Source organism: Embiotoca jacksoni, unplaced genomic scaffold, assembly GCF_022577435.1.
Source record: "Embiotoca jacksoni isolate LCO1_2020_lvr unplaced genomic scaffold, fEmbJac1.0.p SCAF_1, whole genome shotgun sequence".
Classification (NCBI taxonomy): Eukaryota; Metazoa; Chordata; class Actinopteri; family Embiotocidae; genus Embiotoca; species Embiotoca jacksoni.
Window position 1 is genome coordinate 8,850,041 of NW_027185229.1, and position 16,882 is coordinate 8,866,922.

General features: G+C 41.6%; 1 protein-coding gene across 2 annotated transcripts in view; it reads left to right on the forward strand.

Moving 5' to 3' along the window:
- Nucleotides 1–16,882, forward strand: part of fgd5a (FYVE, RhoGEF and PH domain containing 5a) — a 37,761-nt gene that overhangs the window by 14,410 nt on the left and 6,469 nt on the right. For both annotated transcript variants that reach the window (XM_069149204.1, XM_069149297.1), the window contains exons 4-14: nt 637–695; nt 1,084–1,114; nt 3,891–4,042; nt 6,083–6,239; nt 10,261–10,351; nt 10,708–10,758; nt 10,956–11,014; nt 11,716–11,787; nt 11,985–12,053; nt 16,618–16,701; nt 16,796–16,875. In XM_069149204.1, coding sequence (XP_069005305.1) covers nt 637–695; nt 1,084–1,114; nt 3,891–4,042; nt 6,083–6,239; nt 10,261–10,351; nt 10,708–10,758; nt 10,956–11,014; nt 11,716–11,787; nt 11,985–12,053; nt 16,618–16,701; nt 16,796–16,875 — 905 coding nt within the window. The remainder of the gene's footprint in view (nt 1–636; nt 696–1,083; nt 1,115–3,890; nt 4,043–6,082; nt 6,240–10,260; nt 10,352–10,707; nt 10,759–10,955; nt 11,015–11,715; nt 11,788–11,984; nt 12,054–16,617; nt 16,702–16,795; nt 16,876–16,882) is intronic.

Below are 16,882 nucleotides of genomic sequence, written 5' to 3' on the forward strand. Positions count from 1 at the left end.
GTCCCGCTGCTATCACATTAATATCAGCCTCATCATGTGACATGCATTTCCTTGTTTTCTCTTTCTTCAAAGAAAAGTTACAATAAACTGGAAGGAAAAAAAGTCAAGGAGGAAGGAGACCAGTGAGACTTAAGTTGGCCCCGGGAACAGTTTAATTTAATGGAAGTGTGTTTGGGTTTTATTTCAAGGAAATGAAGATCAGTGTGCCTTTAATTCAGCATTTGTGAAATGCGGTAGATCGGAAAAAATAGCACTGACAAAGCACGGGAGCCTTGCCGGTAAACCTCTAAATGGCTTCAATGTTATGTTTTGGCTCGGATGTTTTGAGACCCTGTGATTAGCCTCTAAATCAATGGGCAGCATTGTTGTCACCACACACACTGCCGCTCATACATAATGCATCTAAATTTAAAAGTACTAGAGAAAGCCTTCATGTCTGTGCTGCAGCGTAATGAAATAATCAGTCTTATTTTGACAGCAAGAATCAGAAAAAAATTTGAATTTGTTTTTTTGTCAGTCTCCTTGGCTGCTGTAGCTCTTCCTATTAATGTTTGAGTGGGGTAAGTGCCCACAGAGAGCCTTTAAACATTAACTGTGTTCATTCATCTCCCACTGTTCTCGCTCCCTGTCACGCAGATTGATGGCCGATCCCGAGCCTTCTACATTGCCAAAGAGCTCGTTGACTCAGAGAGACTGTGAGTATCTGCATTTGTAGATTTCCCCATTTGAGTTGGATCTCCTCCATGTCCTCACAAACATCATGCTCAATCAACATCTATATATTATTAGTAGTATTAGTATTGTGCCTCTATGCTGCTTCCCAATTCCTTCCAACTGCATCTCTCCTGCTTCCGCATCAATTCATCAAGCTGCATGCAGAGTAACTGACATCCAATTACAGGAGTGTCTTACACCTCTTGCCCTGCTACGCACTTAACCATTCTTCTGATGTAGTTTTCCCATCATGAATAATTTAAATAATTTAATGAGTTTTGTAGAAAAATTAACATAGTTGTGTAGAAGGTTGTGGATTCCTTTCCACTTTATCATTAAATCGAATGATTCTCTCTTTCTGTTTTGCAGACACGTCAGTGCCCTCAAGTACCTTCAGGAGGTAAGACAACCTCCACTGCCACACACCACAAACGTGTCACATTGGCTTAAAATGTCTCCTTCGTGAAGGTCTATTAAAGTTTCTTAAAGATGCCACTGATAACATCACATCCTGTGTGTCTGCTCCCCAGTCTCTGTCTCCTTCTTCTTCTCCTCCTCCTCCCCCCTTTGTAACGCTCTGCTCAGGTTTATCAGTGTTGTTGCAGCGCGATCTATTTCCTGGTCTTGACAAAGTTGACATGTTGTGCTCTGGTGTGGTCAGTTGTAAGATGACGCTGCATGTGCACACTAGGCGCTCTCACTGATACTGCCCTTGTGTCTTTACTCAACTAACACTGAATATGTGGACACTCCCTCGACTGGCAATCTGCCACCTAAAGGTCACAAAAAGGCTGTTGGTTCCTTTTTTTATTGGTTAAATTAGATGCACACTACGAGCTCCTTATGACCAGATTGACCATTAACTGGAGAATATCCCTCTCTACAGAGTAATGGGAATAGTTAATGCAGGACAGATAATTTAAAGGTGAGCTGTGGTAACCCTGCAGCAGTCAGCCATGCATCACAGCCAACTGTTATCATCTCTTTTCATCATTTCTCAATCACTGCCTGTCAAAAACAAGACCACATCCCTGCAGAGTTACAAACAAAGAAGGACATTTGCCACATAAAATGACCTTCAGACTGTGGATACTGGAACAGTTCAAACAATTATTTAACTTAGATTTATTTAATTTTTTTAAGAAAATCTTATAGAGGAAGTGAGATAGGCGACATCTTTTCAAAAATGGTGGCTATTACGGTGATGGTTGCCTGTACAAATCTGACAGGTAGAATCAGCGAAGCCAAAGAAGCCCATCAGTCAGCCCGTACCTTATAACCTTGAATAAGGTCATAACCTGAATTTCTTATGTGAGGCCCTTTACCGTGATTTATGAAAGCCTTCTGTGAGTACAAAGCTTTGTGTAATGTGTAATTTAATGCCATTAAACACCAACTAATGTAAATATTATACAACAGACCCCTCTAATGATCATAACTCTGCAATCTCATCATGATGTTCAGTTACACTGATTAGCTGCTGTATTCCAAAGCACAGACAGATACATATGCTGCGAGTCAATCTGGACGTCAGTGCATCAGATGTGACATTTCTGCAATAATTGCGTGAACTGTTTTTCAGTGTAAATGATCTTCTTTCAGAAATTGTCACTTTAAAAGACCTTGGCTTTCATTCCTCTGACGTGTTACCTTTGGTACCTTTCAAAGGTGACATTGAAGCCTTTTTCATCATGCTGTTGCATAATGCATGGTTACTGAGTTGGGATCTTATTATTCTTGCAAGCTGAATCAGTGATTTTTTTGGGGGAGATATTAGTTACTGTTTGATGCAGACTAATATCCCAATTAGAATTAAACTAAGTAATTTGTCTGGGAAACACCCCAGCGGAGCAACATGCACAAACACAGTCTGGGAAAAAAAAAACAAGGAGCAGCATTAAGTTAGAGGCACACATGAGCTATTGTTCCATTGTTTGATAAGGAATAACAAGAATACAAAGAATTTCCAGACCCTGTCTCCACATAGGAAGGGAGGCCATGCTCCTCTTCTAAACGACTTTCCCTATAACGGCTTCAACATATGAGGCTTAGACTTGTTATTTTTTTTTCTTGTTTGTGACCCGTGACCTCTGAACAGATTCCCTCTGTTGAGTTATGACTGAGCATAAACGGCTGCTCAATCAAGTGCTTAACGTTGCTTCTTGACCTGCCCTACGTGAGGAAAATAGGAATAAAGTGGCGAGTGGCTGGGCAAAAAAGGAGGTTACAGTCCTGCTCATTTACAGATCTGAGAGTGTGTGTGTGTTTGTGTGTAACCAGGGACACGGAGTCAACCAGAGCCCTAAAAGTAGCTGTTCTTTTTCCCGGCAGACGTGATGAATGTTAACTCATACGCGATCGATTGTGCATGATGAACGGCGTGTTCTGAAGCGCCCGGTGTCACCACATTATTGCACGGCCGACTGGGACATCTCTATTTGTTTTATGTCTGTGCTTTACTCTGAACTGAAATTGATGGGCCTCAGACACTTATCCCTTACAGACACACTGTTGCTTTATAGACAGCATGACATTAGTTTGTCACACAGCGTCACTCACAGAAAAAAGTAATATATTTTAAAGCATGTTGACAACTCCTAACGATTAACCTACTTTCATTTACTTTTTGTGTTCATTTGCTGAGTAGATAAATAACCTCCCTCCTGGTTTTGCACTCCCATGTGCAATAACTCCTCATATTAGTCCCTTTAGTCACTGACACTGCAGCTATTAAAGCCTGTTGCACATGTTTTATGGGTGCTGAATGGACTCCACTGGACCCAGATTCACTGCATATCAGTGCATTCTTGTCTACAGAAAAATGAAAAGTGGGCGAATGTACAGTTGTACAAAACAGTGTTGTGTCATTGAGTAAGGTCATTATGTAACAACACCTGGCATGTAGCTCTTATGCAAACAGGGCCACCTTTCCTGAATGTCTGAACTGGACCCAAAGTACTGAGATGATATGAAGGGAGGGTGGCAGGAAGGATGTTTAGGAGGATCTGACCTTCCTTCCATTTTTCTCTTCGTTCCTCATTCCTCTGTGCCTTTCATTTCTCCTCCCTTCCTCACAATGATTTCCTCCAATCCCCCACCCCCCTTTCTGCCCCGCACCTTTGTCATCTGAAAAAAAGATACCTCCTCACAAATCCTGTTTTCCCTCTCCTCTGCAGGACTTTAGGTCAGCGGTGACTGAGGCGGTGGATGAGGAAGGGGAGCCATTGCTGGAGGAGCAGAGGTTGGGGGAGATATTGGGTGTGCTCCCCCAGGTCTACACCCTCCACAGCAGCATCCTTACTGAGCTGGAAGAGCGTATTATTCAGTGGTAAGAAACTCTATTGTAGTTACTCTTAGCTGCACTATGGCCAATTGCTCTAGAGAATAATTCCATATTTTTTTTATACACTTTAATTTAGTGGTTTAAAGACAGATGTAGAGCAAAGTGTTTCACAGTCGTGATAATTTACTCTCCACTGAGGGCCCCAGTAATTACTCTACACTATTATAACTCTGCTTTAAAATGCAGTGCAGTGAAGTGTCATGAAACAGGGGTTCTTCTTTAACCAAAGGTCTTGCAAGGCAGCAGGCACCCACTTTACTGAACTGCCTTTGTTAGGCACAGGTATATTGTCCTGTTATTGATTCTTCTAAAATAAGTGGTTTCAATTTTGATCAAATTTAGTGATGTGAGTGCTGAAAGGAATAGTTTGATGGTTTGAAAAATAAAAAGTGGCAACCAGCTATGCCATTATGAAGCCTCTAATTCGGATTTTTGCCGTCCCCTTCTTGCAATTTTTGAGCCAGAACCTTTTTTGGAGCCAACCCCTAGTGGCCCTCAGTGGTATTGTAGTTTAAGACACTTCCACATTGGCCTAATTTTTCAGACCCAGAAACTGCATCTACTTTTATTTACAGTCTATGGAAAATATACATATTTGTCCTCTTACTGAGCGTAAAGTGAAGATTACAGATTGATCTCATCAATACCCTGAATTTAAGCTATAGCTTGTAAAATCAGTCTTCTACAATTGTAACAGGACACATGATAATCCCAGACATCCATGCAGTGCAGCAACAATAAATAGCTATAACAATTTAAGTAAGCAAAATATTCGTAATGGTTTGTTAAAGTTTGTCAAACATCCATATGTACGACATAAGTAACTGAAGTTAAAGTAGTTTAAGAGGGAAAAGTGCCTACAATTGAAGAAAAAACTATATTTCTGTGAACTCCACATCCAGCCCAGCAAACCAAAAGTGTGTAATACACCCGTCAGTCCACACTAGGATATAGTGTCAATGCCACGTTTTGCCCTGCGTACAAATGAAAAGTATACAGATGTATAACTGGTTGTAAAAAGAGTGATAAACAAACACAGGGCTTTCATTGGAGGGGCTGCTGTTCGAGTCTATGAGAAAGCAAAAGTCAATGTGGATTTCTTTTAAGTAGCATATTTAACTTAGTACATTAAATATAATTGGTGACATATGTAATGCAATTCATGTAAAATTACTTATTTGAACCCAAACCATGATTTTTTTTCCTAACCACGTAGTTTTCCTAAGCCTAACCAAATTGCGACCGGTCACATCCAAATGTAAACACTGGTTGAATACAGACTGGACCCAAATACACAACACTGAAGTCAGTTCAGGCTCTTTACTTGAAGCTTGCACAATACTTTAGTAGGCAGTAGATCAGAGGGAAAAGGCAAAAAGGCATAGTCCAAAAACAGGCTGCGGTGAGAACCAGGGAGTCAAACAATCGGGCTGAAGTACAAAAAGGGCCAAGCAAAAAGCTGAATCAAAATTACACACAGCAGAATAAAAAAAAATGGGAAAACTCTGGGAAACACTGAGAGGAGAACGCCTGGAATGATGAGCACAAGACAGCAATGCACTGACACAAACTGACAGGAACAAGTAGATTATATACACAAGAGGGCGAAAGGACAATTGGACACAGGTGGGAACAGTCAAGGCAGCGGTAGGTAATCAATCACACACATAGGCAGGAAGTCAAGGCACCCGAAACAAAAGGAATGGGATAAGTAACCAAAATAAAACACGGAAACAAAATGAGAGGAACAGAAACATTACTTTAACACATTCAAACCACTAACTTTTTCTAAACCTAACGACATGGCTTTTGATGCCTAACTCTGAGGCACCTTAGTTTTCTTGCCAAGTGAGGCAAAACATGATGGTGACTGGTGGATGTGTTACACGCTTTGATGTGATACCAGGTGGCCACATCAAAGACTTATTTTTTTTTTTTTACTTTTCTATAAATTATTGACTTTACTCCATGTGGTTAACTGTATTTAATTGCCTATTGGTTTTTTTTGTTTTTTTTACTGTGAAGGGAGGAGAGCCAAAAGGTAGTGGATGTGATCTTGTCTCGTCGGGACGAGTTTCGGGTGTTCGACATGTACATCTCCGAGTACGACCGCAGCATGTCTTTACTGGAGGAAAGCTGCAGGAAAAGCCCGGCATTTGCCAGCATCATCAAGAAATTTGAGGTAAAACACTAAACAGGCAGATGAGACGGTACCGGTTAAAGGCAGCTCTTTGCTGTCTCTCCTGCCAAGTCTTTTTTTTGTGTGTGATATTTCCTTTGTTTTGTTGTGTGTTATTATTTTACTGGGCCTGGTGAGTGTGGATTCAAAGCACTGCATTATTATAAGGATCCTCCTTAAAGGGGAACTGGAGAAAGTATTTTGACAGTCACATATTCAAATCTCCGGTTCTCTTTCCATGTTTATGGAGGGAAACTTAAGCCTTGTGGGTGTTTTTAGAGCAGAGATCAAACCTGGTATTTCCCCTGGCACTCACTCAGAAGTTCTCAACTTATATTTTTGACACTCAGCTTCCATAGGGAGATAATGGCCTTTCTAAACCCTCTCTGTCCCTCTCCTCTTCATGGACCTGACCTTTCTACTGTCATACTTGCATATTTTAGACCCACTCAACACCAAATACTCATTCTTTGTCCAGATCTCTTTATCCTGGATAGTCCTGGTGAACAGGGAGGTGGGATTTGGGTGAAGGGATCACCAAAGGCTCAGCCTAATACCATCACAGCTGTCATCAGATTATGCTCCTGGTCCACTTAATCAACACTTTATCCTGATTTTGTATAGTCTGAGATGGTAACAATACAACTGACAAATTTGAACTAAAACACAGGATATTAGGTAAGCCTTTAGACAAGTCCACAGAGATCCCGCAATCTTATCTCGACGCCTTCGTATCCTGGTCTATAGAAATGGTTTACCCACAATGCATCAGCACACAGGTCACCCTGAAGAGAAAATCCACAAAATGAAAACAATCGAGTCTTCATTTGTTGATTTTAATAAATGTTCTATGAATATCATCCATCCATCCATTATCTATCTTAATTTATATGAAACAGATCATTAAAAAGCGCTGGCCAGGCTCCTGTGCTGTTCATTGTTTGTATTTAGCAGTCACCGATTCAACTCAGCACCTCTCTACCCAAATTCATGCCTTACCAGCCCCACGCTGTATGCTGATTTGCTGTGAGTGGCTGACACGATGGTTCCAGGCGTTTCTAGTTTGATACGAAAAGTGAATGGACAAGGCACCAACTGTCTGCCCTCATGAATATTCAGCAGCAGCTGCCTCTTCCCAGAAAAAAGTTTTGGCTTCGCCAGACTTAGAGCAAGTGTAAACAGAAGGGGGCTGAGGTTACAAATGAAGAGTCGTCGTCATGAACAGTGAACGCCGACCTTTCGTCTCTGACAGCAGGTTTCCACACTTGGAAACATTTAGCTCGTAATGACCTTGATCCAAGTCAATTATGTGCCTTTACATTTTTGCCTCATGTAGTTGATATGAGCCTCCTTTCTCACATCATAAACCATTAACTGCTGCCTACAGTAGCCATGAACGGCTTGACTAATGGACACACGTCTTGATTTGTGTGAATTATTTTTTTTTTCGTACTCCTCGTTTGTGCCGATATGTAATTGTGATTCATCTTATACCTCTAAAATTAACTCCCAGAGTCATATTCAATAATGTTATCTTGGTCCACTGGCAGATTCGCTGCACCTGTCACTGCATTACAGACCCTGCATACTGTATTTAAGTTTTTGCATATAAGCAATACCTGGGGTCTGTACTCCCTGGCCTCCCACACCAGGGCATTATGTGTATCAAAGAACCACTTTGGGAGTTGCATGGTGAGTGTGACCCCACTGTAATGAGGGAGAAGGATGGCTGAGGGACAGAAAAGACAATCACACTGTACATACTACTGAGTGGGATGACGGTCATTTATCTGTTGCGTGGTACTTCACGAGTCATTACGGCTCAGAGGAGCACAGGCATTGCTGAGTACTTCCATTTACTACTTTAGTATATTTTTAAAAAATGTACGTTCTTCATCAGGCTTGGCTGTTTTCCCCTCTTTCCCAGTTAGTTCTCTCTACGCCCTCCTGCCTTTTATTGCTACGAGCCAAAGTCCGGCAGTACAAGTGGTAGTAATTTCATTGTGGATGTGGTGATGACAGTGATGAAGTAGCCACAAACCCTGATCAGATCAGTACTCGACCCTTACAGGATTACAGCCTACCCTCGACAGCCAGTTGCTTGTTTACCACACCATCTATAAACACTGGCCAACACAGTGCAGGGTATATATATATATGTGTGTGTGTGTGTGTTTGTGTTGTGTGTGTGTGTGTGTGTGTGTGTGTGTGTGTGTGTGTGTGTGTGTGTGTGTGTGTGTGTGTGTGTGTGTGTGTGTGTCGTATGTATGAGTGCCTTTGTGCCCTTGTGCATCTGTGTCTGATTGTTTTTGCAGGGGCACGTCCATTCACAAATTGCGTTGCGCTTGTGAAAATGGGTTTATGAAATCTCTTTCCAAAGCACTTCAGCTTGGATTTATATTCATGCCATAGCCTAAATTTGTGTAAAGACTCTGCGTTTCTCCAGTGCAAGAAGCCCAGGAGGAGAGCAGAAGGCTGTGCAGCAGGTGGACAGACAGCGATAGAGGGAGAGAGCAATGGAGTGAATTCCTTGTAAAGGCAGCTGGGCAATGAGGCAGACAGAAGCTAATTAGAGAAGCAGCCTCCTTTACAACTCCCCAATTAGATCAGTTGTGTGTGTGTGCAGGCAGCAAATCAGCTGGCTGTGACAGAGTCTGAGAGGTGTGTTTGTTTGTCCGTGCGTGCGTGTGCATGTGTTTATCTCCCAGCACAAGGCATCACACACTCCCTCTTCTCTCCTCCTCCATTTGGTTCACTTACCCAAACAAACCACACGCTAATTACCATCTCTGGAAAGCCACTTCCTCGAACAAGTGTCAATTGGATGACAATTTACAAGCAACACTTGAGGAGAGCGGATGGTCTGAAAATAAGTGGGTTTAATAATGGCGAGCTGGTTATTGTACTCATCCAGTACATCATCATGCAGCGGTCAGGAATGAGATGGAAAAAGAGACAGGGCAGAGGAAAGAGAAAAGCTCACCAGAGTTTGTTGCTGAGGACTGAACTTAAAGAAAAAAAGAAATTGAAAGAGACATAAAAAGAAAAGGAGAAGGGGAGTGTTTGTGTAAGCCAGGTCATTAAAATAGGCCTCAGCTCTCTATTTCACTTTGTCTCATGCACTCCAGATTGTGATAATGAAGACAAAGAGTGGTGTGTTTAAGTCGTATCACATCCCTCCCCTCTACAGGCCTAATCAGTGTTATCTCATCACCAGCCCCAAGGTCTGAGGGTGTCTGTATCTGCATGTTTGCGCGTGAAAGGATGCATCATTGACACAATGCAAGCTTATGTGGATGTGTTTAAAATAGGATACCAGAGCTCGTGTGTGCGTGTGTGCGTGCGTGCGTGCGTGTGTGCAGGGTAAATAAGAAGAAGATACTGTTTCCCGCAGGGTGCTATCTGTGGTTCTCTAATAAAGGATAGGACATCATTAGATTAGAAACTGTATGTTCGACTGTGTGTGTGTGTGTGTGTGTGTGTGTGTGTGTGTGTGTGTGTGTGTGTGTTCTTGTGTGCGCATGCACCCACACCCCCATTGCTCCTCTACCGCTCAGGGCATAAATACCTGTCAGAGACAATTAGATCCTGATTGATTTTCTAAAGCTCTCTTTGATTGTGCCAATTTCTGTCCCCTTTCACCTGCAAATGATCGCACTGAAAAGAAGAATGGAAGTTATTCAGGTTTTCTGTGCGCTGGAAAGATACGTGAAGGTCATGCTGTCCGACAAAATTCCCTCGTTTACTTCTGACCTTGATTTGCAACATCGTATTTGAGCGATTGCTCTTATTTGGAAGACACAGGGTGTAATTCAGTGAAACTAAGAGGTTCTTCGGGGGGATTTTATCAAGCGGAAATGATCAGATGTCTGGGGTGTATGCAATTCAACATTTTGATAACTGAACACTAATAAAAGCCTTTTCATGTGGGATGCAATGTGTCGTGTTCAAGCACAGACCACATGTGAATATCACTTTAAAACAGCTAAAAATCAAATGTGTGTTTGTAACTGTTTGTGTGCAGACAAAAGGCCCAGAAGAAGCTGAAGTCCCATTAAAACACCAACTGCTGCAGGTTATAGTGAGAGTACTTCAATATCGAATGCTACTCACAGGTAACACACACACAATCCCACTTACAAATGTTTAAAGCAAGGCTGTAATTTTTGCTGAATATGAGCCATTGTATGCACAGGTATCAGTTTTGTGATAATAATAACAGCTAAAACGTAGTGTAACAGGAGCACATGTAGAGAAGAGGGGTTAATGTTATCATGTTATCAACATTAGGATACTGTTACATATACCAAAACAAATAAGGCTAAAAAAGTAAAAGCATTGAGTGTATTAAAGTGAGTAAGAATGTGTTTAGTTAAAAAAAAGAATTACATTTTTCTTTGTAAATATAAATTTGTATCTAAATTATCTGTTTGAATATCATATTTTCATGTCTTGACTCTGTTTTCTCCAGACTACCTGAACAACCTCTCTCCTGATTCGAAAGAATATGAGGACACACAGGGTAAAGCTTTAGACTGAGGCTCTGTAACAATAAACTGAAATATAGTCATGTTTTTTCAGAAGTCAAATGCATACTAACACATACATACACACTTGCATGCAGCTGCTCGACATGTATCAGGGCCTAGTTTTTGTGTCCCAGTCAGTGAGTGTGTCTTTTTGATTCTCTCTTTCTTTCTTTCTCTGTTTGTGTTGCAGCTGCCTTGGTGATTGTGTCCGAGGTGGCAGACCAGGCCAATGACAATCTGAAACAGGGGGTGAGTTTCTGAGTCTGGATACACCCCATGTGTTCTTATTCAAACCGTTTAAGTCCTGCTGAGTTTGACATATTCACAGCCCAGCGATACCGTTATTGCGACGCTTCTTTTAAATGCTGCTTGGCAATGAAAGAGCAATTTTCAAGCGTGAAGAAGTTAGACAGCTGAGGTTTTGCTCCGCATGAATCCCCCTTCTAAATGACTTGCTGGATTGAAGGAGAGGTCTATCCCTCTTTGGCGCCGGCCTCCGCAGCTTGTTGATTAACGCAAGGGGCGAGGACAGATGATGTCATCAGAAAGTCCCAGGTGTATCATTACAAAGGGAGCAGTGTAAGGGTGGACATGACTTACACTCCCCCTCAAACATGAGCAGTTCATGGAGATAATTCACAAACGCTCCCCTCACCGTGTCTCTCGCCTCTCACTGTCAAGCTCCCCTGTGCCTCTTTGGCTCGCCTCCTCTGTTTATCACGCTTTTTTTTTTCTCTTCTGTGCACATACACTGACGTGCACACAGCCTGTCAGACAGTGAAAACACAGGGTCCCTCTATCTCTATGGCCCCACATTCACTCATCAGTATCACATCCTTTTCCGCCTGCCTCCCTTTCATTCATGAACAAACAGGGATGGTTTAATTCTGTCTCTGCTTCCATCCATCACCGGATAATCTCCCTTCATCTCTGCTTCACATCTCCCGCAGGAGAACTTGTTGCGTCTGGTCCACATAGAGTACAGCATGAAAGGGAAGAGGGACCTTCTGAAGCCTGGAAGGGTGAGTATCCTGTAGCTGTGTCTGACATGGAAACACAGCAACACATTGTTGTGTAACAGCATCTAAACACCGGTCCTCTGACGTCCTGGAAATCATAAAAGGATGGTCTTGTAGTACTGAAATGTAGTTGGTGTCAGCATCAATTTGACAATTTAACATAATTATTTCTGATGTTTTCATGCTATTTGTTTTGGCAGATGTTCGTCAAAGAGGGCACACTCATGAAGGTCTCAAGGAAAAGTCGGCAACCGCGGCACCTGTTTCTGGTAATGTTCCTGTCCTCTTTGCAGTTGCACACGATGAGACTGGTTTTAAGCCATAAAACTAAGTATTTCCCCTTTTCTTCCCTTCTATAGTTTTAAAGTAATAGTTTAACATTTTGGAAAATATACTTATGATCTCTTCTGTCAAAAGCTGGATGAGAAGATTTCCAGCACGGCTCTGTGGTTGGCAAATAACAGCTGATTAGCTTAGCATAAAAACAAACCAAGAGGAAACTGCTGGCCTGGCTCTGTCTAAAAGTTAAAATATGATCATAAGAAATACTGACTCATATTTTATTACTTAAGTAGTTAGCCTTTATCTTGTTATTTAAAAGAAAATGTAATTAATAGGTTTTTGAGAGGTTATGTCCTTGACTGTTGGCAGGGTGCAGTGACACCCTGAAATCTGTAGTGCTGCACTTTTGACAGTGAGAGGTATTACAAAAACACATACTTGTGTAATAGGCTTTGCTATGACCTACTCCATTGTTGCTGTTATGGTTGCAAAACGGTGGACAAATTGTTTCATTACAACCCTACCCTGAAATGACTTGTTTCACAATCCAAATTAAACAATTCAGTTTGATAACATTTGGAAAGTCTCATGTCACAGCACAGTAAAGGAAGGATTTGAACGCACGTCAGGCAGGTGGAGTTACACAAAAACTGTAATCCTCTCTTGAATATAAAACACTTGGGGGGAAAAAAGCAGAGTGCTTGTCCCCGCGGGTGAACTCAACACAAGGGAAAGGTCAATGCAGGTGAACAAACATCACACAATACTGACAAAAACCACCCAAGACAACCTGCCAACTTTTTCACAAGGACTTCAGATGGTATTCCAGCAACTAGTGGTAACTAAAGGGGAGTATGTGTCCTGACTGGGTGTTTGCTGGGTGACTGCAGTTGTTGCTGATTGGGAAAGTAGGAGCAGGTGCGATGGGCATGGTAGGCAGGAGACCATGCATGGACAGAAACAGACAAACGCAGAATAGTGACCTGTGGTGTGTGAAGGTAGTGAAATGGGGGAGCAAACAGACATAAACCATGATATTTTGAAGAGCCGCACAATTGAATTATTCTATCCCCATTGAAGTTAGCACAGGGCTAAACTGTAATTGGGCATACCCAGTGTGAATTCATCTGGCAGTGCAGGAATATCACACCAGACACCTGATGATTTCAAAACTGTATGTAGTGAAATATAGAAAGATTAATCTTGCGGTGATAGGTTTAATCAGCATCATGTGAACTCCAAGGCTTGAATGTAATGGACGTTCATTTATATGTAAAGATCCTGCACTGAAGCTTTAAATCTCTGCTTGTTTTCTAGCAAATGTTGGTATTGTTGTACAGAGAAATGTGGGATATAATGTGTTCATTTGCAAGTGTAAGAGGTGCCAGCAGGCAGATTTCCTCCTTTGTACTGAGCCAGATTAGTTGTTTCCCTGTTTCCAGAGTGTACCTTAGGTGCCTGCTGACTGCAGCTTTATATTTTTCATACAGATATGAGAGGGGTATTGATCTCTAATATAACTCTCAGCCAGAGATCAAATGAGTGTATTTCCAAAAATGTCAAACTTTAAATCATCACAGTTTAAACTCTTAACTCTAAAATATATGATGTTTATACGGAGTGATGTATTTAAACCAAAGTCTATTGCTGCACTTATAATATGTATCATTTTACACACATTTACTACAATCCACCTCTGCATGTTTGGTGTATTTAAAAACTTTGAAATCTCCATGAGAGTTTAAAATAATCTGCTGCAGGTTTGAACAAAGTGTAAAATGAACAGCATGAAATGACTGACCCACCAGGAAGCTTGTTAAAATCACCATTAAATCAGTGCAAGTAGAAAACACCTGCCATTTTATTTAGGCAATAGGGAAAACAAAGCTGCCATGAGATGAAGAAATATGTAGGAATGTTGGGTGGTGGTCAGTTTGGAAGGTAGGTGAGGTTGTGGAGGCCAAGGCTGTAAGACCTTCACGAAGCACCACACCCATCCAGCAAGGGCCTCCCTCTCCACTCTTCTCCTGTCCTGTCCTCCCCTCTCAGGACTTGTTTTCCAGGGCCCCACTTCCTCACAGGATGTTTGGCGTGGGTCACTGGATGCCGGCTTCCTGTGTATTGGGAGGGGACTGACAGCAAAGTGAAGGCCAGACACCCTGTAGAATGCAGGGAGGAGGTGGCGGAAGAGGGGTGGTGGTGTTACACAAACACATAACGTGAAATAGAGAAGCCCAACCTATTGTTCCATGTGCAATCAGTGCTGTCTCATGTTATGAATTATGCTTGAGCTGCAGCAGCAGCTTTTATGATTTTGGCTTATACTACCTGATCCATATCTAATAGAACAGACAGATACTCTACAGTAGCCCCACATACACACCCTTTTTAAACAGCATAGCAGTTACGCAGCAGCTGGAAAAGGTGGTTAATACTTGTGACCTATTAGGGTCATAAAGCCATTTTCTCCCTTAAAGGTGACAGCTCTAGTGGGTCAGCTGTTATTTATAGGCTTTTAAGCAAACAGTGAAAATGAAAGCCATCCCTCACCTCAGTGACAGTGAGAAACAGCCACCATGTCACAAGCCTGGGCTCAGAGAAGAAAGAGAAGCAGGCTGAATGTGTGCGAGAAGGGATTAGAAGAAGGATGGAAATCTAGGCATCCGCCAGAGGAAAGTGAGAATGAGTGAAAGAGGCATGTGAAGGAGGTGAAGGTTAAGAGGATAAACTGAAATGCCACTGTTGAAAAAGTAAATATCTTCGGTGCCAAAAGGTCGAGTGAATACATGTTGTGTGTCTCGCCTGGGTTAGTCTGTTGGCACTTGGTTGGGTTTTCTTCGGAAGGAATCTTTGAGTAAATGAGCAGCGCAGGGTGGAGCAAAAGAACTGCGGTGGCTGCAGCTCAGAGGTCGCAGGCAGGGCTCAGCTATCATGCTCTGTTTTGTCTCCAGCCAGCCAGCCAATGGACGTGTTACTGCAACTGTTTGTGGAGTTGTTGTTGTTGTTGTTGTGGTGGTGGTGGTGGTGGTGAAGGTGGCCCAGATCCACCCAGTCCTGGTTCTCAGTGTTGCCTGAGAAAGCTGTGAGGGCGAGGGGAGGCCTGGAGTCCGGAGCAGGGTGGAGAATTCCTGGATGCTGCCTATACGGCCCCAGCGGATGTTTAGAGCACACATTAGGTGTGACCAATGATGTCATTTCTTTTGTCTTTGTTATGAAATACCTCTCATAACACAATGGGCTGCCGGTGTGTTCGGAGGGTTAGAATACTTTTAGTTTGACGAGCAAATAAACACATTCTTTACAGTAATGCCTGACTTTGTTGTGTGCATACATGGGAAATTTGTGCTCACACAGATATGTGTGAAAAGAACCATGATCTTTATGTAGTTGAGCGCTGAACATGGCTTTGTGCTGTAATGTCAGATGTTAATGTCTTAAGATACACCACCACCTTGTGTTAAAAAGGGGACATTACATTATGAATTGTTGAGAATTTAAGTTACACTCATTTTTTCCCCATAACTAGTGTTGGGAAGGTTACTTTTAAAATGTAAAAGGTTACTCTGTTAAAATTGTAATAAATAATTGTATATTTCAATAACATCATCAAAGTAATACTATTTATTACATTGAATTACTATTTGATTACTTTACCAGCAAATATTTTAAACTTGGCAATGAGACTGAAAAGTCCTAAAAATATATTTAAACTGGGCAGTTTAAAATCCACAGCAGTACTCTGTTACACTGTTAACTGTCAAACTTGTATTCAGCTGAGTACTGAGACCTGTGATCACATTAATTTACCTGTGGATTTGTCCACCGTTTTGCAACCATAACAGCAACAACGGAGCAAAGTCTATTGCACGAGTATGTGTTTTTGTAACAACTCTCACTGTCAAAAGTGCAGCATTACAGATTTCAGGATGCACGCTGCCAACAGTCAAGGACTCAGGTTTTCCATTCAGCATTTTGATATTGATTGAGTTGGTAAACAAGCTTTCACTGTACATTAATGTTAGAGCCCTATTCGGATTTCAGAATAAAGATATTCTTTAATCTTTAACAGTGAAAAGTGGTCTTGTTGGAGGATTTGATGTGTTTGGTTAGATTGACTTGATTGGTAGATGTGAGGCTGTGTAAATTCAAACAAGAGAACCAATCAAGAACAGTGCTCAAAATGTCAGCGCATATATACTGTGCAATGATTGAAGCCTGTCTAGACATAGACAAAAGGCATTGCTACATGGCGAAAAGATTACATAGCTTTTTACCGAAAATAATACATTCAGATGCGACCCCTTCACAATCAACAACATCTTAAATAGTAACTTTAATTTATTTACATGATTTTCTCAGTAACTTTACATTTTACAGTTTACAATAATTTTTATTTTGTAATTAAATTATATCAACATGTAAGTAGTTACTTTACAACAATGCCACTATCTATGATTATTTTGCTGTGTTGTATATATATTTATAATTTTGAACAAAAGACTGAAATCTTACTAACACACCATTTTGTCCTCTTTCTGTGTTCTATATCAGATGAACGATATAATGCTGTACACCTACCCTCAGCAGGATGGAAAATACAGGCTTAAGAACACACTATCTCTGTCTGGGATGAAGGTACATTACCTTTTCCTTCTCTGACAGTCTCAGCTCCTCTCCAGTTTATCCACACAATGTTGAATGTGATTTGTTTTTTCCTCCTCTTACACAGGTGAGCAAACCCGTACTGGACAACGTGCTTAACTGTCTAAGGATTGAGGTGTCTGACATCACCATTACACTCTCTGCCAGGTGAGCA